Source organism: Dendronephthya gigantea, unplaced genomic scaffold (assembly GCF_004324835.1).
Source record: "Dendronephthya gigantea isolate DGI-Jeju-01 unplaced genomic scaffold, DenGig_1.0 000059F, whole genome shotgun sequence".
NCBI classification, from domain to species: domain Eukaryota; kingdom Metazoa; phylum Cnidaria; class Anthozoa; order Malacalcyonacea; family Nephtheidae; genus Dendronephthya; species Dendronephthya gigantea.
This window is the reverse complement of record NW_021163069.1, coordinates 573167-598803: the sequence shown is the minus strand read 5'-3', so window position 1 is coordinate 598803 and position 25637 is coordinate 573167. Positions and strand designations below refer to the sequence as shown.

Below are 25637 nucleotides of genomic sequence, written 5' to 3'. Positions count from 1 at the left end.
TTATCGTTCCAGTCTTATTAGAGTTCACTGGGATACACATATCAAAACATACAGCCCGAAAGACGCCCGAAAGACGCCCGAAGGAGATTTCCGCCCGACCGAGTGTTTGCGCAAATTCCCACATTTAAGGAAAAATATGTACTTCTGGCGTATGATATTTAGTACAAAAATAGAGCAGAATTTTATAAACAAAATGGTGGGCGAACAGTCGCTTTTGGCTGAAAAGAAACGAAGATACAACGCTACAAAGATAAGGCATTGCATCATACTTTCCACAATGCATCTTTGAGATTGAGTGAGACATTTATTTGTTGAAATATTGCGATAACTCGCCTAAAACGCGATGAAAATTTACAAAATCAACACAAAAGTAAGATTATGATATTTAGTATTCAGTTGTAGAATTTTCATGTCCCAAATATTCGTTTTGCCCAAGTTTTTTAATTCGCACAAGCTAGCACAGGACTTTATTTAAATTCACGTATTATTCAAATGTTTGCATACTTTAACAAATAAGAGCGATCAATACTTCTTATTACCAATGATTATAATTCACATCTAATGGTTGTTTATAGTAAATATAATAATTATAGTGGGGTGTTCAGTCCCCTGTCCTCCGTGAATTATTGATTGCATACAACATTAATACTACTATATATTCTTGAAAAAATTGTTCTTCAAATGTTCAGATTAAATTAATAGACGATAGCATGAGAAATTAGCAAAGCCATTAATAAAAAATATGCACTGAACAGAAGCCTCTCGTCTGCAGAGTCGGAAGGTGGGCCACCGCGGTCAGGGGGCTTGGTGCAGAATTTCTGTTTGCTTTGAGTAAGACACAAGGCATGGTCCATAACATGGAATATGTAGTTCTGTTCAACCACGCCATGGAAGAGATGGGCGAACGGTCCAGTTGCATAGATGCCTTAAAATGTAAAGAAAATAGCAATAAAAACAGCGCAGTTTTTGCCTGAACGTTTGGCGTTTTTATGTAAAAAATATATATAAAGACATACAATTATTAAAATCACTGTCCAAGTTGCTCTCTATTTATTTCCTTGGTTAATGGTTCCCATTAACTTGTTGCATGGCTCATTTCTTCCCATGCCCGGCAAAAAAATTTCAAGTATCGCGAAAGAATGCAAAAAGAATGAATAGTATAATATTAGCTTTTAGTTTAAAAAGATGATGCGAAAATTTTTTTTTTTTAAATGCCTAGCATGCACGCAATTAATACGAAATCAACTCATGTATACGTCATTCTTGTTTATTTCACGCGTAAATTCATGCTTTATTCCATAAGTATATACCTTCTAAGCACGGCGTCTGAAACGATCATACGATCACTTCGACATTTTACGATTACTAAAACCAATCCTGAGACGATGTCTACGCAGTAGCGTAGCCAGCCTGACAATTTGTCCTATTATGCTAATATTTTGGTGTTCATTGACTGCGAAAACAATGAATTTCTAAAGATATAAATAATTATAATAACTCCAAATTTACATAGCGGAACAAAATCGTCAGGCTGGCTACGCCACTCTGTCTACGCAGCAAGGGAAAACGTTGTTTTTTAAAGTAGGGGAATAGAAAAATTGCCCGTGTATTGTGTTTTTGAGATGGCGTGGTTTAACAATATTCACTATTTTGTTTACTTTCCCTGCGCTCTCCCCACTTATATAATTTTATAGCCATGAAGTGACTTTAGCTGCATGTGCTCTATACCTACCAACATCTTCCCCTGCATGGCTCTCTTTACTTCCATAAATCAGTGCTTGTTGGAGAAATTCGGTTGCGTTATAATCGGCCCCAGTAAGATTTTCTCGGGACTGATTTGCGAATTTCAACCCGCCAGGGCCGTCAGAGTAGGCCAGGGTCAGGCCCGGTTTGCCATCCGGGAAATTTCTAGTTTGAAAACCAAGGATTGGGTTACCACGGATTGCCTTGCCGTACATGACGAATGAATGTGAGTGGTCAGCGGTCACGATCATCAAGGTTTTATCTAATATGTAAGGAACGGAAAATTGTGAATGTCTAGCCTCAATTCCTCTCTATCTAGTAATAAGATTACGCGTGCATCCATATTTTACAAAATTAATGTTATATCTGAAGGGTATAAATTCCGCTTGATTTTCCATCGACAGAAAACGTAGGTGATGCATATCGGGTGACTAGTTTGCATTAGATGTTCATTCTCATACTAACCGACTTCTGTTAATTCTTTCGCCTTCTTCACAGCATTTGCAAAAACAACGGTTTGTGAGAGGGAAATTTTAGCCAATCCAGCATGGTGTGCCCAGTCGATTTCCCCGCCTGAGAATATATTAGTTTTTATTATATTATATGGTAAGCGTCACTTCCGGTGAAATGGAGCTCAGTGATTGGGTGAGAAGAAGGGACATGTCGCAGCTATCGAAAGCTTTCGTCCAATTGGAGAATGCTTTTCCATGCTTTCTAAAGAACGAAGCTATGCTATTGGTTGAAACAGAAATGTATTGTGAAGTTCAGCCAATGAAAATCATTCTTACGAGGAGTTGCGACACTACCCGAGAAGAATTTTCAGAGGTCCATTACTTTCCCGTAACGGACTGGCACTTTCTCCTAAGGGAGCAGTGTTACCGCCGATCCTTTACGAGATGAAAAACAGAGAAATTCTGAATGAAAAAGGCAAAAATAAATGCTCAAGAGAAAATTTAATTGCTTTTGAAATAAATAAGACGTCTCCAGACAGTTTAGGTAAACTAAATAATCCAATATTTTGTTTTTGTTTTTATCAAATGCGTAATAGGCTACTAATACAAATTCTTTTTTTTGTGTGTTTCAAGTGCAAATACATGCCTTATGTCATATAATAAACTTTTACGGGCTCGGTCCGTAGAGAAAGACCTCAGTCCGATATTTCTCGGTAAAGACCGAGCAAGCGAGGTTAATAAGAAGTTAGTAACTCAGCTTTACAAATCAGTTTACCGTTTAAAATTTGTTGGAATCAGGTCTAAATTATAAGGCCGAATTTTCATGCATTTTTACAAGCCATTGCTATATAAATAAAATCAATAGTTTCGATACACATAAAAATCTGTTTTGTCTTCGTAATTAGCAATTTACATGCAATAATAACATTGGCAGAAAGTTGGCTTGAAGAAAAAACTCTGAATGCTCTAACCTCGTTTAAATGACTATAACTAATACATATTTTTGTATAACAATGTATTTGTTACCTTCGACAAGAAGAAAGAATCCTTTTGGGTTCTTCTTTAAAATTTGTAAAGCTTTTTCAACCATTTCCACCATGGTTGGTTCAAAAGTTCTGTTCATTTTCTCCCGAAGAATATTATATGTCATACCGCTGGATGAAAACAATCCTGGCCATAAAGAGACATGTGAACAGTAATGAGTAAAAAGGAGTAAAAATGTGTAAAATGAAGCACGAATAAAGGTAGCAAAGCATTCGGTAAATAGAATTAATTCAGAATTCTTGCGGTTATATGTGCCACCATGAAAGTTTAGCCTGTGAACCTGCACAGTCTTTAAAAAAAAACTACTCGATTAACTAAAAGAATTCAAGGTGCAAACTCGTATCAGGAAGGTTTATTGGTTCTAAAATTAGGTTCTAATGGGGAATTAATAAGCTAAAGAAGCTGATTTCGTAAAACAATAGGACTTGAAGTTTCCTACTAGGTTTCAGAGGCGAGGAACCGAACCAAACGCTCACCAAGTAAATGATCAACTTTTTCCGTATCAACATTCTTCAGTTGGGTTCTGTTAGTAACATAGGCAGAATTGTTATACTTTTCCACCCATTCCTTCGTTAGATCTTTTCCATCCAAGCGGCAATTTGAGTCGTTTAGCAGCTGGCCATCGGGCGCTACTGTTTCACATTTGTAAAAACTTCTCCAACCACCGCCAAGGACGACTTCGATACCATCACCGTAGGGATAGTCTATCAATTGTTTTGCTTTGAAAAAATAATGGTAACATGACTTATTTCATCACCTAACTTCGTCTAGTCATTTCTATTATTCTATTATTATTTCTATTCTTGGTGAATGTTTTATATAGTCTGTTAAAAAAACGGCAATCTATATGGGCTGCAAGCAACTAGAGCCAATGCAGTGCTTTATCAATATCAGACAACAGCGCGTATATGTGCTGAAGATAACAAAAATAATAGAGAAGATATAGGAAAGTAGAACCGGTACATGCTTCATACTTACATATGTCGGCACAGTCCCCTTGTGCTGCTTGATCATTTTCCCATCTGCGCGATGGCGTATGACTGTAGAACGCTCCCGGTGTTGCATGGGTAATACGAGTATCCGTGATCAATCCGGTACTCATTCCCGCCATTTCCGCATAAGTTAAAATCGAAAGGACTTCGTTTCCCTTAGCACTATTGCAGTCTCCAAATATCGCTTTTTCGTTTAGACCTAGAAGGCCTGAAAATATATTCAAAAAAATACAAAATATCGAATTCAGGAATAGCGATGCCATTTTGACTCACGATACATTATGTATTTTTAAGCATTTTCAATTTAAAGCAATTCATTGCCATATACAGTTCCTATAAAATAATTTTGAAAAACTATTATAAAATTTTAGGTAAAAAAAATATTTTATTTTTTTTCCATTAGCCTAAATTATTATGTTTTTCGTGTTTTCCTTGTTTTATACAAAATTGCCTGCTATTTACGGATATAAAACAGATGTCAGATTTGCCAGTGTATACCTGATTAATTTGATAGCCCCCTAAAAAGTCTCAATCACCTCCTAATAACAATAAGTGGGAAGTGACTAGAGATTATCGAATTTTAAATACCCATGTGAACCGTGAACATCGGCGGCAAAGCAGTTAAAAGGTCTGCTCACACGATCAAATTTTGTTGGATCCAATTCACTTCTGATGTATGGAATAAGTCGGCTATTGATGAAGCTACAGTGGATTGGCTTCAGTGGATTTGCTGCTGATGTACATTCCAAGACAATAGACAATAAACTATACATCAGAATTGAATTGAGTCTAACAAAATTGGATCGTGTGAACAGACAGACCTAAAGCAAGCTAACCTTCATCAGTTTTCACACCGCAACCAAAAGCTGTGGCAGTACCAGCTGAATCAGGAATCTGGGCATCTACATTGTAGGTCTTAGATATCGCCGTATACGGCCATTTTTCCCAATCCATAACATTCTGTTCCCCCTGTTCACCTCGACTTTGACCTTCAAAAATTCTCGCCGCTGTTGTTGTACTGATTCCCATACCGTCACCTTATGTTAGTTTAAACCGAATAAATATGAATATCCACACCCGACATAATTGAAACATGTAGCAAAAGTTGAAATGGCCGAGGGCGTGGTTAATGTATGGCCAAGGCACAAATAATAGTCGTTTATGCATATGTACATAATACACATACATGCTTGCTTCTATGGATATTTGCGTCTCAATAACTTAACTACTTGTATTTCTGGCCAAAACTGTTAACATCAAAGCATTATGAACAATGTCATCGGTTAAAGCATTGCTATATATAGTCGCATCATGCACGGCATTTTGATCCGAGGCACAAAATAATTTAAATTCTCATACCTAAGAAGAGTATTACATTCTTAGCAGGCTTTGTATTCGGTTTTAGATTCAAATTCTTCCTGGTTAAATCATTTCCATCCTTGAACCACTGATTGTTCACCTGATCGCTGTAGATTTTGTTTGCGGGAGTACAGGAAATAACTGTAATTGAAATCGACCTCTATTTATATCCGCGGAATAACGTTGGGTGTTGACCGAGCAGAAGACTTTAACACATAACACAGGGGGGAGAGGTCTAATACTTATAAGATAATGGATATTTTAAAAGGTATTGGTGCAAGCGAACTGTAACAACTATGAGCTTATTCGAGACAGTTAACTTGCATTATTGCATACAAGAAAGATTGTTGACATACATCGGCACTAATATGTTTAGTTATAATAAAATTATAATGTATCATAACAAACAGAGAGGACGAGCAGAAAAAAAACTGCACAAATTTTTCTTTTTTCATTTTAACTCATATAACTATCATAATTGCAATTTTGGAACCAAGGAATATGCAGATAGGTCTAGAATAATCCAGGCCAGTGTCTGTTTTGAATAAATAATACATGTATGTTTTACTCGCATGCTGAGACTTTGGTATTTGTTTCCAGATCAGCTGATCATAAAATTAATGAAAACGAAACTCGAGCGTATATAGTTTAGTCAAGGGCAACTTCGACTTTACTTTCACTTTGTGAAACCAGCGGTTTAGTGCGGGCTACTTAAACTAAGCTTGATTAATTTTTTTTAGCGCTAGGTTATAATTTCTGGTCATGCAATAATTAGTGAAGTTTTAGAAAATGTCGTATAGCTCTGTGCGCGGTACTTAGCATGGGCATCATGTTTAAAGCATTGATTTTGGTAAACTGGTTTAATTTTAAAAAATGATCAGGAATTAAATCGTTAGTAGGAAGTTGAGACACAATCGGAAGACGGAAATAAGAAGTGAACTCCAACCTCATGTCGCGATCTTCATTTGCATCTAAATTAAAGTTTTTTAGATATCAGAGTAATTATTCTTCTTAGCTTTGCTTGCCCACTTGTTTTGATGTAGTAAGTGTTTTTTTTGCGGTAGCATCCGTTTTCATCACTTTTTTGATGCAACGATAAGAGAAACTTCATATTATAGTTTTAGGCAATTAGAAAACGTGGCTATTTCGAGGTAAACGGTGTTTTAATATGATATCGTGCATGCTTTATTTAAAATAACATCAGGCACTTCTGCAAATATACTAGAATTATCGATAGAGACATATTTTAGTAATTAATATTATAATATTATAGCATTTCAAGAACGTTAATTGCGAAAACATCTCATATACATAGCTCCCCATGCAGTCCAAATATTTCGCAGTGATGATATGATCCGATAAATTATATAAAAATGAGGATATACATGCATTGACTGATCTAGTTATTTTAACTGAAAAGTCTGTCAGATATCTTCATCATATCTCATAAAAGGCATGCAGTAAAGCTTCAATCATAGTTACTGTAGCAAAGAAACTTGTTATGTATACTATTTAATCGATATAGATAAGTTCTAATAAAACCAAGGAATAGCGTAGCAGCGTCTTCAAACAACTTAGCATCAACTGTGCATGGTATAACAAATGCCTAAATAGACAAAACACTTCTCGATGTTTCGACCTGAGGGCTCTCACGTCGAAACGTCGAGAAGCGTTTTGTCTATTTAGGCATTTGTTATTTCATCGATATAGCTACGAGTATAATGGAAAGAAATTGTAGGGATAGTTTTAAAAATAAATATTTTTCTGAAATATTTATTCAATTATTTAGGGCGCATCTGTTAAAGGGTAACGCGAGCTTATTTCAGATTGCTTATAGCAATTGTACTTTATTATAGACATCGTTACGTCTTTCCATTCCACCGAATCTTGCATTTCAAGTTAAGAAAAACTAACCAAGTACTGTACGCTTATTCAGTGCTTTGAGAGTCAATAAAGAACTATTTGAACGGAAATGGAATGAGTAATTGTATGCAATCACGATCCCTGCAACATATATGCAACATGCATATATATACACCACCAGCACCACCAGCACCAAAAATGTTACTATAACGGGTGTTTACGAAAATACATGTACGAGAGAATCTGATCCGAAACCTAACTGAAATTTGTTAACTTACATTTAATCGCAATTAGGAAGCAGACCAACCAAATCATCTCACGCATCTCAATCATCTCACGCACTTCAGAACTTTTCGCGTTGGTGTTCCTTCTAAAAATGATACCTTAAAGATGATTTGCGCCTTATACTCAGGCTGTTTCCACTTTGATACGTATACTTCCGATGTGTCGAAATCAACTTCACAATTTCATAATCTATACTCAATGTTGATTTATGGCGGAAATGTCACAGCGTGTCTTGGAAAGGTTTGAGCAGCATGATGTTCTTGGATACCCAAAGGGTAGTGTGGTAGTGTCTTCCAACAATTTCGCATCAAATTTGGTATCACAACTGTCTGAAATTGACAAAGACCCTGTCCACACGTATCCGGAAATTTTTAAATTTTTTTTACCGTTTTTAAAAAAATTCGCGTCCACACGAAGCGTATTCGAGTCGTTTTTGTCCATCCACGCGTAAACGCTAAAACGAAGGGAATTTGATAGGGTAAGGCGTAGAGCATGCGCATTTCCAAGTAATACGAGCGCTCCCAAACGATCGCAGGGCTCGAATGGCAATAATTTATGCGCGCCTAGATATCAATTAAATTATTAAATGACCCAAATTTTCGTGGTCTAGCTGGTGAGACGGGAACCAACTTTATCATATTTATTCCCTTTATAAAATACTCTCCGTGCAGGTTTGGCATAGTAACATGAAGCTGAATGCATGCTATTAGACTCAGGGCCGTAGCTAGACCGCTTAATTGGGGGGGTGTATATTCATATATTCATGTTTATATACCATAGGAACAATAGCATACAAAAGAAATCATTCGGGCATAAGACGAATATATGAATATGCACCCCCCCAATTAAGCTTCTAGCTACGGCCCTGATTAGACTTGAAATTATCCAAAGTAAAACAACGAGACAATTTTAGTTCACCGTCTTGAAGAGATACAAAACACGCGCCGTTAATGGTTCGATTTAGATTGGATCCGATTATAATCCTCATCGAAATCGAAAACCTCTGTTTTCGCCCGTCCTCAGGAAAATACGAAAGCGGCGTTTTCGAAAAACTCCACTTTGGAGAGCGTTTTGGGAAACCTCGTGGGGACACAAGGCGAAAAAGGATAAAAAAACCCTCATATTTTTATAGTCATAATTTTTATACGCTGAACTTACATAACATACATAACCTACATAACCTACAGTACATGCATGAAATATATATATAGACACCTACCTACATAAAATTTATGCGGATAGACGCAACATTCAGGGGCCAGTTTTATCAAGCCCATTTAGCTTAAACGGTGGTTAAGTTCAAAATAGAAAGCAAGTCTATTGTTTTATTCAAGAAGCGAAATAAATGATTTTAACTTTAATACAAAAATAATGTTTACAACTACAAAATTGTATTCAGTGCATAATATTCAAGTTGACTCATTCAAGTGAGACGCCCATCTCAGGCCATATTTTGAACAACTCGCATATTTTCGGTCGTTTTTATGACCATATATTTATATACTAAACATTTCTGTAATATATCTACGCTTCTTATCAAACGGATTTTCAACTTGATAGATATTTAGCTTTCTAATGATATGATGCCTTTCTTACGTCATGATCATATAATTATGGTGATTGAAAAAGAACTTTTCCAATCGAATACAAAACGATGAAAATTTTAATTCATCATTATAACTTGATATGTGTATGCGCCTGCATTCTGCAATCGTTAAACCAACTTCAACGATTGAAGAATGCAGTTTAGATCAGCAATTTACTCCTCGTTCTGGCTATGTCTATGGTTACGAATTCGTGCGACTCCCTGTAGATACTGTCATAGTAATGAGTTTTAATAAGGCTATTATCTAATTTCTAGTCTTTAGCTACCAAAACATGCCTAAACAGATTTTCCACTTCAAAATCATAACCCTATAATCATTATGGAGCAATCATAACGGACATCTAATGTATTTTGTCTTTATTAATATCGCAATGCTGCCTACAAAAACATTTCAGAAGTTTATCAAAGAAATTCCGAAACGATTTGTCTTCCTAAAATTCATTTAGAATACAACATGCAGAAGTGAAGATCTTTGCTTACAATTTCCGGCAGCAATTTTTCCTTCTGATAAGAACTCCTTGGGTATGATTCCCTGTAGACACTGTCATAGTAACGAGTGTTAATGAGGCTATTATCTAATTTCTCGTCTTTTACTACCAAAACATGCCTAAACAGATTTTCCACTTCAAAATCATAACCCTATAATTACTATGGAAGCAATCATAACGGACATCTAATGTATTTTGTCTTTATATTAATATCGCAATGCTGCCTACAAAAACATTTCAGAAGTTTATCAAAAAAACTCCGAAACAACTTGTCTTCCTAAAATTCATTTAGAATAAAACATGCGCAGAAGTGAAGATCTTTGTTAAACAATTTCCGGCAGCAATTTTTCCTTCTGATAAGAACTCCGGCCTAGTAATCTGTTTATTATATACTGCTGCTTATTATTTACGGACTGCTCGTCAACCAAAATAGATGATTTTGAAAAGCCGTATAATAAATATGATTATTTCATCCCTTTGCGATATATAAGGGCCGTTACTTAACTCTCCAATGATACCAACAGCAGGAAATGATGAAATATTTTCAATAGTAAAAGCAATAATGAAATCAAACTCATGCAGTGCCCGCGATTAAAGGCAACACGAACTTTAATTAATTACGGCAGGTTAAAGTCGCAATTGTTTTTGAGACAAGTACAGCCTCATACCCAAGCGCTTTAAATAGCTATAAACATAAGCACACTCCAGGCTTTTGCATAGATCAGTTGCTAAGCTGAGAGAGCGCACAGGGAATTTTGCACTGATTTATGTAAAAGCCTGTAGTGTGCCTATATTTATATATAGTCATTTAAAACGCCTGTATGAGGCTGTTGAGACACCCTGTATATCAAGATTTACGTCTATTAAAAAGATTTAAAGGGATTTATTTTGGATGTAAATTAGAATTTTTATAACAAAAAATTTGAAACTATTCCTATGTGAGCGGCACATTACTTATTTGAGACATTATTTAAAGAGATTTAACATTAAAATTAGAGACCTCTCTAATCGCTTAGCATGCAGGTTATCCGTTTCCTTGACCTATATCAACTATTATTGGGACATTAAGTACAACGTAAAATCCTGTTGCTTTCTGGACGAACTATGTGTATTCTCTAAATGTTTGGATTAAGTTCATGAGTAATAGCTTGAGAAATCAGCAATGTAGTAAACACAAAATATGCGTTGAATATAGACCTTTCGCTGGCAGATTTCATGGGACCACCGCGGACAGGGGGCTTGGTGCAGAACTTCTGCTTGCTTTGAGTAAGACACAAGGCATGGTCCATAACATGAAATATGTAGTTCTGTTCAACCACGCCATGGAAGAGATGGGCAAACGGTCCTGTTGCATAGATGCCTTAAAATAGAAGAGAAATAGTAATAAAGTATTTAATTTTAATTTAATTTATAATAATTTGTCACATTTTAAACAAAACAAACAACTGCATATATAAGGGCACATAACAAGACAGACAATACTCTGACAGGAGAAAGGAACAGGACTTTAGTCCCAATTGACACCTAATATGATAATAATAATATATCATAATAAGTACGAAGCTTCAGGAGTTGTTCCGACGACGTCTCTATTTAGACATTACAATTAGTTGTATACAACTATCATTATCATTCGAGTGACGAAGGCAAAAAAGTTAAAAACCTTTGCTACGATCTTTCTCATTTTGATCAGGGCAAAACTTGAACTGTTACGTTTGCATACGTTTACATGTGTACATCAGTGAACTCAAATAAGACTGAATGCTCACTCTGTCGGAATTTTGAAGCGAAGATCGCGGACACTGAAGCCTTTCTTGTAGGTATAATCCAGGCCTCTGGCGCGGAAAGTTCGTAGGTAAAATGGCGGCAATTATGATTTTCTTTGGAAATTTCCACGCAAGAAGCCTGGATCATACGTACAAGAAAGGCTTCATGATCTGCCAACTTGGCTTCACTTGTTAATGAGGAAAAGTCAGAGAGTGAGCATTTAAAGTTTATTTGAGTTCACTGGTACACATACGCCTGAGCAAAATTCGTGTACGACGAATCTCATAGTGTAACTGGATCGACGAATCGCATAGTGTAACAAACGAGTAAAACAATGATTGGCTTCTTTTTTCGGTAATCTGGCAACCCAGAATATCTCGTGCTTAAGGCACCATTATTTTGATTTAACTGATAAACCACCGTCTAACTTGAGATTCTAGAGTTCCTTATTCGGCTTTAAAATGATGGCGAGGTAATAGCCACCAGTTATAGCCTTCCAGTGTTTAAAAAGTTCATTTTTCTATACGTACCAACATCTTCGCCTGCGTGGCTCTCACTGCTGGTATAAATCAACGCTTGTTGGCGAAATGAATCTGCATTATAATCGACCCCAGTAAGATTTGCTCGACCTTGATTCGGATTTTTTAGACCCCCAGGGCCGTTAGCATAGGCTAGGGTTAGGCCAGGTTTGCCATCTGGGAACGTTGATGACTGAAAGCCCAGGATGGGGTTACCACGGTCTGCATACCCATAGACGACGAATGAGTGCGAGTGGTCAGCGGTCACAATCAATAAAGTTTCATCTAGGATATAAGAAACGTGAGGTTTTAAGGGCCGGGCAAAAAAAAGTTTTAGTCATTAGAGAAATCATTTTGCAAAATGGAGTAGCACAATACATTGAAAGAATAGCACGAGGGAACAAGGAGAAATTTCGTTTTAGACCAATCAGGAAGTTTGTTTACATTTTCAGTAACCCAATTGCGCATAACTTCCGGTAAAAGGTACATTATTTACCATTTTACACAAAGTATTAAAAATTTAGGCATTCTGATTCCCCCGATTAAAGCAAACGAAACTCCCCCGATTTGCACGAGAGCGTGTTGTTTCAACTTTAAAGCGAACAAAATTTGTTTGATAATTTGCTATAATGTTTGTATCATATTTCCTTAAGTCAGAGCCGTAGATAGAAGCTTAATTGGGGGTGTTTTTCCATATATTCGTCTTATGCCCGACTGATTTCTCTTCTACGCTATTGTTCCTATGATATATAAACATGATTATATGAATAATACATCCCCTAATTAAGCGGTCTAGCGACGGAACTTCTTTAATTATATGACGAGTCTATGGTTTTTCACCATATTACCAGGATAGTTAGCCTGATGGTGGTAAGGAGCGAGTGCAAGAACTGAATGAAGACAAGCTATCCCAAAATCGTTTCTTTATTTACGTTTGCTCTTCTCTTGTACTCACCTGCTTTTGTTAATTCTTTTGCTTTCTCGACGGCTTCGGCAAAAAGAACGGCTTCTGAGAGTGAGATCTTAGCATATCCGTCATGATGTGCCCAGTCGATTTCCCCACCTGAAAATACATTTGTTTTAACGCACACATAAGCTATTTTCGAGTGTGAATTTTGTTATTAAACCTAGTTTTCGGCGGGTCTAAGAATACAATATACAAAATTCGAGGAAAAAAGATTCATGAGCATATGTGCACGTTTTCTGCTTCACTTTTGTTGTGACAGGAATTGGATAGGCACCCTTCATAACATACTACTACATATTAGTAACAACTAATACATTAATCTATCAATTTTTACATTGTATTTATCACCTTCGACAAGAAGAAAGAATCCTTTCGGGTTTTTCTTTAAAATCTGCAAAGCTTTCTCCACCATCTCCAACATTGTTGGTTCAAACGTTCTATTCTGTTTTTCCCGAAGAAGATCGTAGGTCAAACCAGTGCTTGAAAACAAACCTTGTCGGAAAGAAACATGTTGACATTATTGAGCACAAAGCAAGAACAAATTGCGTGTGCTGCTTACAATACCTTGAGGTGAAGAAGCGTATAAAAGTCTTTTTTGAGGGTCTGGCTTTTTAAATGCATTTAAAGACTGTGGAAACTTGACATTTCTTCATTTTTTAAAGGTCGAATTGAACTTTATACTTAATCTAAGCACTGACCGAGTAAATGATCAACTTTGTCTGGATCCACATTCTTCAATTGAGTTTTGTTAGTGACATAGGCAGCGTTGTCATACTTTTTTACCCATTCCTTAGTTAGATCTTTTCCATCCAAGCGGCAATTTGAGTCGCTTAGCAGCTTGCCATCAGGTGCTACTGTTTCACATTTGTAAAAACTTCTCCAACCACCACCAAGGACGACTTCGATACCATCACCGTAGGGATAGTCTATCAGTTGTTTTGCTTTGAAAGAATAATATAATATTTTTATCATGTAAGTTCGGCGACTTTGATACCATCACCGTAGTGATAGTCAGTGTATGTTGTGAAAGAATGATGTAGTTTTTCGGAGGTAATCTTTTTCGACCCAAATAGTGGAATGAGTAGAAAAGAAATCGTCAACTTGCAATGTAAATCTACTTTTTAGCGATTCAAATTAGTGTGAGATTCAAGTTAGAAACGTTCATAGAAATTTGGAGTGCAACAATCACAAACGTTTCGTAGTTTACATCTCTGAGAAGTAAAGTTGTATTGCAAGTCACATTAAAACCTATACCGTGTAATAGGGCCTTAACTGTTAACAGTTCACACGCCTTACTTACATATATCTACACAGTCTCCCTGGGCCTTTTGATCATTCTCCCATTGGCGTGATGGTGTATGGCTGTAGAATGCTCCCGGTGTTGCATGGGTAACACGAGTATCCGTAATCAAACCAGTACTCATTCCCGCCATTTCCGCATAGGTTAATATGGAGAGGACTTCGTTCCCTTTAGCACTTTTGCAGTCTGCGAATTTTGCTTTCTCGTTCAATCCTAAAATACCTGAAAGTGCGATTCCGTAGGTAATATAGGCTCAATAAGCGTAATATAGATGGCAGCATAAATTTTAAGGCAATTTAATTTGGTAAAATGGATGACATATACATAACATGACAGTCTTTGACTTTGTAAATACATAGTTTACATTCCTTAAATGAGGACAATTTTTTCACATTGAACCATTATCAATCAAAATAAAACAAGGTAATCTTACCTGCATCGGTTTTTACGCCACAAGCAAAAGCCGTAGCAGTCCCGGCTGAATCGGGAATCTGGGCATCAGTATTGTAAGTCTTTGATAACGCCGTATACGGCCATTTTTCCCAACTCAAAACATTCTCTTCTCCGTTTTCACTTCGACTTTGACCATCAAAAATTCTTGCAGCTGTTGTTGTACTGATTCCCATGCCGTCACCTTAAGATTGTGTGAAATAATTCTTTAGGAAATTTGTTTCATTAATATTTACTACCATTTAAACTTATAAGCTTTCTCTTCTAAGGAGGTCTGAAGAAGCTGTGATGCACGATGATAATAATTTAATGTGGCAAACATCAACACGACAAAATAAATACCGAAATTCATCATTCACATTTATCAAAAGCCAAACTCCAAGGAGGGCGTAGATACAGGCGGATCCAGGGTAAGGCTGAACGTGTTCTACGACTCTAATTTATTCAAACTTACTCTTTTGAAATACATATACAAACAAGTCTATATCCAACAGTCGATCTAGTCAGTGCCATTGGTGCACAAGGCAACGTTGTTCAAAAATGGTTCCATACGATTTCTTAAGGCTGTTTTACACGGTGCAATTTTTCTTGCAACTTGCAATGCTATTCTATTTTAAAGCGATGTAAATTAGTAAAGAGTTCTCAAAATGTAAGTGTAAGAAACGCCATGGAGTGTAATAAAGTCAAAAATGCGGTAGTAGCCAAATTTACATACCTCAAAAGAACTATTGCATTGCAAATTGCAAGAAAAATTGCACCGTGTAACAGGGCCTTTAGGTAATGTTGCCGGATGCACAAGATGCAATTAATTGTAAGGAGGCGGGCATAAAAGCTATTGCTGGGTGGGCTAGTTTTCTTCGCTGGAAGGGTCTCTATTTCTACTGTTTTCTGAACGTTATAACTTTAGAAAACCATAGCAGCTTTAATGACTTGATCAAAAAGGAGGCACAGCTGTTTTTGGATGTACCACGTATATTTTTTGGAGTATAAATCCATGAACATGTATAATAGCCCATTTTGGAAGATTGGCTTTGCTATATCACATGCAGTGAATGAATGGACACTTTTTTATACCTAAGAAGAGGATTACATTCTTTGCAGGCTTTGTGTTCGGTTCTAGATTTACATTCTTTTTGGTTAGATCAATTCCATCCTTGAACCACTTGTTGTTCGCCTGATTGCTGTAAATGTTGTCAGCTGGAGCACAGAAGATGCCTAAATTGAAATAAATATGCTCTTTAACACGGCTTTTAATAAGGGTAAACATGTGGGGTTCTATCTTTCTTCTTGTACCGTGGGTAGGCTGGGTAAGAGGTGTAACATGAAGCTTCACATAACGGAACGGTCGCCAATGTTGAATGACATCCTACTGATTCGCTCCCCAAAATAAATCACCCAAAAATAGCCTTTTATAATTAACCGTTTAAATTTTAACATCAGCTTTGCCTTGATTTCATGCGCATTGCCGTTATTTATTATTTTATTGTTTTCACATGTTCCCTAATTATTTCAATATGGACAAAGTTATTTCTTCATAATTCTGAACGCTGAAAAACTCATGCAACGAACGCGCGTATAGAGTTCTGGACACACAAAATATATGGCAACATGTGCAGACTGTAAAGACACAAAATATATGGCAACATGTGCAGACTGCAAATGTAAAGACATGTGTTTATAAAATAACATGCATATAACGCGTGTTCTGATTGGTCGAAGTCCTTGCTTGGATCAGGCCATCCAAACACGGAAATTTAAAGTTAAGAATTTAAATTCAAATTCAGGCCTTGTCGTTGTTATTTTATCGTTGTTATTTACTTGCCTTCGGCTCTTGTTTCGCGCGCTTTTCTTAACTCTCGCAACATTCCTGCGTGTTTGGATAAATAATATTAATTACTCCGGCTACCGTAGGTACGCCGGAGTCTTAAAACACCAGCGGCCGGAAGTTTTGGGCGTCACAAATGCGACCTACGTTCATGGAGTTAACCGCTTTTTTCCTCGAACGGTTCACGGGCTCACGCCAAAATGGTCATGGATTATAAAGGGTTTAAATTTTGGGTTTTCCACTAAAGACTGCGACTGTTTTCCTTAGCATTAGCACTCGTAGTGCGTCGGGTTTTACTTGTAGGATTTTAGCACAATCAGTCGTTAGATCATTGGTGAATATTGTAGCTTCGCAGGTTTGCATCATATACAGTAACTTCGATTTTAATATACTGTATACAGGCTGTGCCTGTTTATTAACTTGATATTTTGTGGAAGATAAACCAACTGAACAAGCTTTAACAATGTGTGGAAATTTTACATTGGAACTCTAAGCCATTAAAACTCTACAGATGTCACGTATCATTGTTGTCTCCGTTTTATAGCTTATCTATTAAAATAATATTGGCCCTCAAGAAAGAACAATATTGCTCTCAGGCATCACAAACCCCTGCCCGGTCTCGTTATTTTGACGGACGCATGTATATGGTACGCCACCTGTGCCGTAGCCGGAGTGTACGCCTGCCCAGGCGTCTTGTTGTATATTAAAACATTAAACCTCAAAGGTCGTACCCGGAACAATGAAGATAAATTCTTTAACATCTCCGGAATGTGCCCCCTTGTTATTTTTGAAGGTCTAGTTCAGACATGTAACAAGCTCGTGTTGCGAACCTCATAATTTAAAACAGAGAAGGTTTATACGGAAATTCTATAAGACAATTCAAGAATAAGCAAATTATAATTCCGCTATAAACAAATGCGTGCTCGATATTCGACTTTCGTATAATACGCAGTAATAGAATAGTTATATGATGCAATTTTGATTGTGAATCAGCACAATTGTTGACGTTATATTAATATTGCTTAAACTTTGCTGAAAGTTTCGTTCATAGCGGCGCCGCCATTCCAGCATTAGCGAGTTTAAGATTTACCAAATCTACGACGCGGACGTGAAGTAATACGTACTGCTCTAATTTCCACAGCTTCCCATCAGAGATGGAAATTATAGACTCTTTTTCATAAACGAAGTCAGAGCCGTAAGTTTCCCCACATCTGAAATTCGCTATTGATAGGTCGGGGGGGAACATATGGTCGGGGGGAACATATGGTCGGGGGGGGGGCATTTTCACAAATATTCATAGATCGGATGTTCACTGAATAAATAATGTTGAACACAGTTGAATAAAACAAATGATTCAAAGAATTCTACATTAGAGTATGAGCAGATTTCAAACCTAATTATGTGAGGCAGTCTATTGGGCTGATTAGGATTAAAAAGCATTATTAGCCTCTACACCTCTCACGGAATTGACTACGGATCGTAAGCTCGTGATTTAAGATCACGTTCGTTCAAATTGTTAATTGAAAATGTAATTTATCTGTATAGAATTCATAAAAAATGTAATCGTATGTATTTAGTTTTTACTGACCCTTTTTCGCCTGCAGATTGTGGTTATTTGAGGCAATTAGTCCGCTTGCATGTATACATGTGTGTGGGAAGGTGTTTATATGTGAATATTTGATTAATGATCATCAGCTTTTACTAAACGAAAGGCACGAAAAGTTGCTTCATCGTCACCTTTTAAGCAATATTTTAAACGAATTCATTTTAATTAACATGTAGATATCTTTTACCTACTAATATCGAAATTTTTGGATATCGAAATATCCAAATTTTTTGTCGTTTTTTTTATAATTTATAAATGCTAAATTCAATCTCTTCGCGTCAAATTCACACCGTTCCTAAAATACAAAAATAAATAAATTTACATTCTGCCGCAGCTAGGATGCATACAAACCAGAGTATCGCCATTCTATAAAATATCCTTCAGTCTTAACCTCGTATCCTTCCGTCTTAATCTTGTGTCAGTTGTGTGCGGTCGAGTGATGCCTTACAGCAGACCAGCAAACCCCCGATTCTGCGAGTTTTATTGCGTTTTGCCGCTTCTCTGGATAAAAGAATATTGTTTTTCTGGAACTGAACCCTTTAAACTGGACTATCATTGTGACTCTTATTATAATTTTGAAGGAGGTTAATTATTCATATTTCAAGATAAAGTTTAGCCTCCTCCGCAGGCATCTTTTATGTATTTATATTAGCCATTCATATTTGGCTTGGGTTAGCTGTGTCGGGGAGTGAAAAAATCCTCGCCTTCCCCGACACAGCTAACCCAAGCCAAATATAAATGCCTAATATAAATACAGAGATGCCTGCGGAGGAGGCTAGATAAAGTTGAATATTTAATTGTCATTTTTACTGCCGAAAATACCTAAGTCACGCAACTGACTGGACTTACCCTAGATCCGTCGCTGGATGTACAGGGATACCGGGAAATTTTCCGGTGCGCCCTTGATTTACATGCCGTTTGACGCCAAGTTTAACGGCCATGCAAGATTTGTTACTGTTTCACGCCCAAACATGGAAATAAAATCGCAGTTATAGTTATACATTTGCATGACGACAAATGATGTAAAATTAGGGATAAATCAGAAAATAGCATTTTGCAATTCTTGTTTTGGTTGATTATAGCAAAATTTAATGTGAGCTAAACTGATCCTGTATTTTGAAACATGACATTGTAGCGGTGAAATTTTAAACTCGACATGGCAGCACACGCATTTTCAATAACTATTGTTCATGTTGGAGCTACAAATGGCACCCCTTTTTAAGTTTTTCTGATAAATCATGTATAGGCCATTCCATCATGGAATTATAGAAAAAGTTCTGTTAAGCTTGTAATTTTCCGACTTTAACTTCGCAGCCTCTGCATTTGTATCGTATGTTTGTGCGATATAATCGTATGTAAATGTATCACGGGAAAGAATACTTTATTTTCTGTCTTCCTTCTTCTCCATAGATTTATCCTTTAAATAGTAGTATCGTTTAGCTAATAACTCGAGACTATATTTGGGATTATTAAGGCATTTCATTAATTGAGTAATCCGTAATGCACTAAACTTAAAACCATTTAAATTTTAGTTGATTGCGAAAATAATATCTTACAAAATCGATTTTCCCGCAGAACAGTAAAGTTATTAATATCTGAGTCGGGCGACTTGTTTTTCGGTTGCATGGAAAGCGTAACTTTTTTATCATAAAAAAGTAATATGATTTCCTTCCTAATTCACTCGCCAAAACAATTCAACGAAAAATAGCCTTTGATGATCAACCGCCTAAATTTCAATATCAGTTTTGCCTTCATTTGATGCGCATTGACATTATCTATTTATTGTTTTCACAGGAAGCCTAATTATTGCAACACGGGACGCAAACTTATTTCTTCATTTTGAACGCTGAAAAATTCATGCAATGAACCCGCGTATAGAGTTCTGGACATTCAAAGTATAGGGCAACATGTGCAGACTGCAAATGTTAAGACATGTGTTTAAATCATTAAACCTCAAAGTTCGTACCCGGAACACTAAAGATAATTCTAAAACATCTCCGGAATGTGCCCCATTGAAGGTCCATGAGTTGAAGGTCTAGTTCAGATATGTAACACACTCGTGTTGCGAAACTCATAATTTAGACAAAACAGAGAAGGAAGTTCTTTGAAGACGATTCAAGAATTAGCAAATTATCTTTCCGCAATAAACAAATACGCGTGCTCGCTCCGCCAAAACACGATATTCGAGTTTCGTATAATACGCTGTAATATAAACGTTACGATGCAATTTTGAGTGTCTATCAGCGTGTATAAGCATATTAGACTTATCCTCAAGGAAAATTTCGTTTATGAGTACTCATTGCCGGCGCCACTCCAGCATTGACAGGCCGGAGAGGGGAGGTGAGGGGGTATATTCACAGATATTCATATATTCCTGTCAACCATAACCACAACCGTGACCCTAATCCCCAATAATCAATTCTATTTCTCACCAGGCCAAAGATGTTGCTTCGCATAGTTTGGTTTCAAATCTGCTCATACTTTAATAGAGAATTCTTTGAACCATTCCATTACTAGAAATTTGGGACATTTTGCGTCCGCGTTCGTGGGCAGCGTCCGCTTCTTGGCCCAAGGAATTGGTGAAAATTTCATAAAATGGCTCGATGGTATAATTATGCAATTATAATTATGCTTCAAATGTATATGGCCGAATGCTTAACACACTGAAGAATCATGAAATTTCAAACGCTGTGGGAACCGTGGCGGTAAAAAATACGAAGATATTTATGAGTTATATCGGTAGCTATATCACAACCAAAGACATTTCCAACTCCGAACTTTGCATCGTCCAAAAGGAAAGTGGTGTATTTGACCAGATTGTAGAGCATGTTTACCGATATTACTATGGTTTATATAGCCGAATCATTCAAATTGGACTTGTATATAAATCGCACTCAGGAACCTAGAGGATTTGCTAGTGAGTGAATATTTTTTGTTATAACTCTTCCTTTCTGAACGATTTACAGAATTCGAACTCCGAACCAAGAAAAAAACACACATAGGAAGCGTAATTTAAAGTTTTGTGATTAAGCCATATTGTTTCGCATGAAATTTGGCCGCCATGTTTGTTTTTATCCGAATGCAAGACGCCATCTTGTCCCAAATTTCTGGTAATGCGTTAATCAGTTAAACGTTTACTTGATTGCGCTATCTATGCTTACACTGAGATAGGAAGATCAACCAGCTTACATGCATTGCTGTAATCACATTGGCGTCAACGACGCAGTCTTCGAGAAAAAAATTGCGGCGTCGCCAGGGTATATAAGTAGAGGGGACGTTTTATTTAGTCGTGCTCTATATTATTCAGTAACCCTAACCACGAAATTGAATATTGGGAAGAGCGTGATTTAAGATCACGTTCGTTCAAATTGTTAATTAAGAATGTAATTCATCTGTCTAGAATTCATAGAATATTTTAATCGTATATATTTAGTTTTTACTGACACTTTTTCTCCTGCAGATTGTGCTTATTTGAGGCAAGTCCGCCTGCATGTATAGCTACATGTGTGGGGCAGGTGTTTATATGTGAATTTTTGATTAATGATCATCATAGACTTTACAAAACGAAAGGCACGAAAAGTTGTATCATCGCCAACTTTTACGCAATATTAAATGAATTCATTTCAGTTAAGATATCTATTACCCACTAATATCGATTTCCATCGTAAATTTTCTTTTCATCGTCGTTTTTATTATATAACATGCAAAGTTCAATCGCTTCGCGTCAAATTCACGCCGTTCCCAAAATACAAAATGAAATAAACTTACATTCTGCCGCTGCTAGGATGCATACAAACCAGAGTATCGCCATGCTATAAAATATCCTTCAGTCTTAACCTCGTATCCTGCCGTCTAAATGTTGTGTGCGGTCGAGTGATGCCTTACAGCAGACCTGCCACCTGCACAACATATTAAGGCCGTTTCTTGTTTCAAATGACTTGTAAGAAAATATTTATTTTGTTACATGTTACACGATTGGTTAATATTCGTGGGACGCTAAATTGTTGCCTGAAAACACATATATTACCGGAAACACACAAACTTAGGTGTAGATAAAAGGCCGGCGAGGACTAGCGGACGCGGGGACCCGCGGACTCGGACGGGCGGACGAGGCCTGGCGGACGGGCAGTCGCGGACTGGCAGACGGGAAACGGTTATGTTATCATATTATTATATAAAAATAATAGTGTTATTTATGAATATATTATATTATATTAAACTTCCTAAGTACATGGAATGGTTACGACGCCGCAAAAAGTACATGAACTTAACAACGCTGTTCACTTTTAACTTCAGCAAAGGTGTAGGGCGAAAGGAAAATAAAGCTTCCACATGTCGACGAAAGAGAGGACGAGGAAGAAAAGTACAACCGTAGTTGTGGACACGCTCACAAATCAAGAACAACAACGACAACGCAACAATGGCACTTGGTTTCTCCAATCCGTTCTTTGAGACATATGTATTGTATCTTTTGCAATTTTGTCCACTCCAGTGAATTCGAAGAAATGCTTTGGATATGGGCAACTGCTAAAACCCGGAGGGAACATTAGGGCACCCCCTTGGGATTTAGTGATTGTGTCTTATGCGAATAGAACCTATAATGATGGAAACGGGGAGTTAAAAGAAACTCCCGCGAACTGTTTACTATACCACGTAAAAAGCGGGTGCTCAAAGAAAAGACAGCCATATTTTGCACCCTCTCTTGTGCAAATACCATAGGAATTAGAGCTTGCCTGTCACCAGAGTACATAGAAAATTTAAAAAATCGTGGATTTAAAATACTAATAAATGATAATAAATCATAATCACTAATAACGCAATGAAATTTAATATGATATTATAACCGTTTAACCAGTCCGTGTCCGCCAGTCCATGTCCGCCAGTCCGCGTCCGCGTGTCCACTATTCCGCCAGTCCGTGCCCGCCTTTTATCTACACCCGCAAACTTCCAACCGAACCAGAGCCGGCAAGCTCACAATGCATGTGATATATACGGACGGATCGGAGAACGAGCTCTGAAACACTATGCCGGATGATTTTGCAATTAACTTATCCACCGTTTAAACGCCTTCCTAACAATCGACCCTGTCTGAGTAGTTCTTCTCTTTGTAATTTGCCGATTTTAACTTCGCAGTCTTTGTTTTGTATCGTATGTAATGTAAATGCATCAAGAAAAAGTGGCAGTAAAAACTAAATATATACGATTACATATTTTATAAAATTCTATACAGATAAAATACATTTTCAATTTGAACGAACTTGATCTTAAATCACGCGCTTCCCAATAACCAATTTCGCGAGAAGGAAAGAATACTTGTTTCAACTACGAATATATTTTTCTCCTTTCCCTCTCCATAGATTTTTTGAATAAAAAACTAAACTTTAAACTGTCTGAATTCAGTTAAATGCGAAAAAAATATTTTACAATTCGATTTTCCCGCGCAACAGTGTCAGTGGCCTTATCTGGCCGGTTTGTTTTTATATTACATGCCGTTTGTTTTCGTTCTAATTTGCTCGCTGAAACAAATCGTTGACAAACAGCCTTCTAACCGCTTAAATTTCATCATAAGCTTTGCCTCCATTTGCCGCATTGACATTATCTAGCCGTTTTTTGTTTTCACAGGCGTCCTAACTATGTCAATACATGCAGTGCGTAAAGTTACATCTTCAGTAAATAGATCCCTTAAACGCTGAAAAATACTCCTGCAGTGAGTTCCGTACAGAAAAAGGCACGAAAAGTTGCATCATCGTCAACTTTTAAGCAATATTAAACGAATTCATTTTAATTGAAATAGATATCTATTACCCACTAATATCGTTTTCATCCTAAATTTCCATCGTAAACTTTTTGTCGTTTTTATTATATAACACGCTAAATACAAAAATAAATGAATTAATAAACTTACGTTCTGTCGCAGCTAGGATGCATACAAACCAGAGTATCGCCATCCTATAAAATATCCTTCAGTCTTAACTTTGTATCCTTCCGTCTTAATCTTGTGTGCGCGGTCGAGTCTAGGTCGAGTGATGCCTTAAGCAGACCGGCGCCACATATTAGGCCGTTTGTTATTTCAATTATGTAACAAAATACATTGATTGGTTAATATTCTCGTGGGACGCTAAATGGTTGCCTGCCCCCGAGGAAATAGCTATTTCGACACGCAGATTACGGGAAGCACGCAAACTTTAATTTCAACCCATTTACAACCTGCGCCGGCAAGCACGCAATGCATGCGATACATACGAATTACAGAACGAGCTTTGAAACAATATGGATCATTTTGCAATTTATTCAGAATAACCTGTACAAACACAGCGCTTTAGGGGCGGTAAGCGCACGATATTTTGAACGCATTATAATATTTTTTAGAAGCCAAGAGGATAGAAGAATTATGCATTTTCGAATGATGTACAATATTTTTTAAGAAGCAATGCGACAAACATAAGTACGCGCATGCAATTTGGAAAAAAATATTGGCTGACTTTATGTCTGTTGCTATATAATTCAAGGCAATATTGAATCTTGACTTCAATGACTTGATTAATGTATTGTTTGCTAACGTCCACAACTCTATCTTATTTCACAAAGGTCATTGGGACCGCCAACATATATTACGATTAATTCCATACAATTTACAAAAAGATAAATCAGAAGTAAATGTAATTTCCTTAAATTCCACACACTAGGGATTTACGGTTGTCAACATGTACAACCGGAGATTAGATCCGAAATAGCAGAAGATAAAAGGTAGTCGACACTAGTAAAACAAAGGTTTTTACACGCTAGAAAAACGCCAAAAACGAGGCCGTCGACAACGACGCCGTTTAAGCTAAACGGGCTTGATACAACCGGCCCCAGGTCTCTGGAGGCTCTTACAGTATCTGAGTATGATTAAAATACTTTGCATATTTGCAGTGACGTCTTCATGTTATGTCTTTGTTGTTATCAAAACAAAAAAGATGTCCATTTATTTATGCAAATAGAATTTCAGCAGTTAGCCATATGGATTGAGTAACATCTCTGATATAATTGAGCATGGCCTCTTTCGCGCTATATAGGTTAATTTTAGCAAAATTAAGAGTAAAGCCTGTTTTCCACTTGGCGAATTTATTCGCGCGGACAGATAAAAAGTAGGAAGCAATTCTACTTTTCCGAGGCGAATTTTTTCGCAAACCAATCACATCACCGGATCTCAGACATAGCTTCGCGTCACGCGAATAAATCCGCCTGGTGCAAAGCGGGCTAAGGCCGGTTTTCCACTAGCGACATATTTCGTGCAAAGCGACATTCTACTTTTGTTTCAGAGCTCTCAACTGCAATCATCTGGAAAAAATTGCAAAAAGTACAAAAGAATAAAGTCGTTTCGCGCGAA

At 37.0% G+C, this 25637-nt stretch overlaps 2 protein-coding genes across 3 annotated transcripts; both read right to left on the bottom strand.

The window, feature by feature from the left end:
• Window positions 1-207: 207 nt before the first annotated feature.
• Window positions 208-8039, bottom strand: LOC114530069 (alkaline phosphatase-like). Its single transcript, XM_028551655.1, has 9 exons — window positions 7732-8039; window positions 5591-5731; window positions 5068-5268; window positions 4218-4439; window positions 3716-3958; window positions 3222-3365; window positions 2209-2316; window positions 1733-2005; window positions 208-925 (listed from the first exon to the last, which is right to left on the bottom strand). The coding sequence occupies exons 1-9, from the start codon at window positions 7784-7786 to the stop codon at window positions 696-698; spliced, it is 1617 nt and encodes a 538-aa protein (XP_028407456.1). The 5' UTR covers window positions 7787-8039; the 3' UTR covers window positions 208-695.
• A 2677-nt stretch (window positions 8040-10716) lies between these two features.
• LOC114530070 (alkaline phosphatase-like) lies at window positions 10717-22122 on the bottom strand. 2 transcript variants are annotated; one of them, XM_028551657.1, is made up of 10 exons: window positions 22103-22122; window positions 18588-18656; window positions 15909-16049; window positions 14818-15018; window positions 14385-14606; window positions 13783-14025; window positions 13433-13576; window positions 13073-13180; window positions 12130-12402; window positions 10717-11192 (listed from the first exon to the last, which is right to left on the bottom strand). In XM_028551657.1, exons 2-10 carry the CDS (start codon window positions 18628-18630, stop codon window positions 10948-10950), a joined length of 1620 nt encoding a protein of 539 aa, XP_028407458.1. In that variant the 5' UTR covers window positions 18631-18656; window positions 22103-22122; the 3' UTR covers window positions 10717-10947. The 2 variants fall into 2 exon arrangements, with proteins under 2 accessions (XP_028407458.1, XP_028407457.1); XM_028551656.1 differs by lacking the exon at window positions 22103-22122 and having other exon boundaries at window positions 18588-18670.
• Window positions 22123-25637: the final 3515 nt, after the last annotated feature.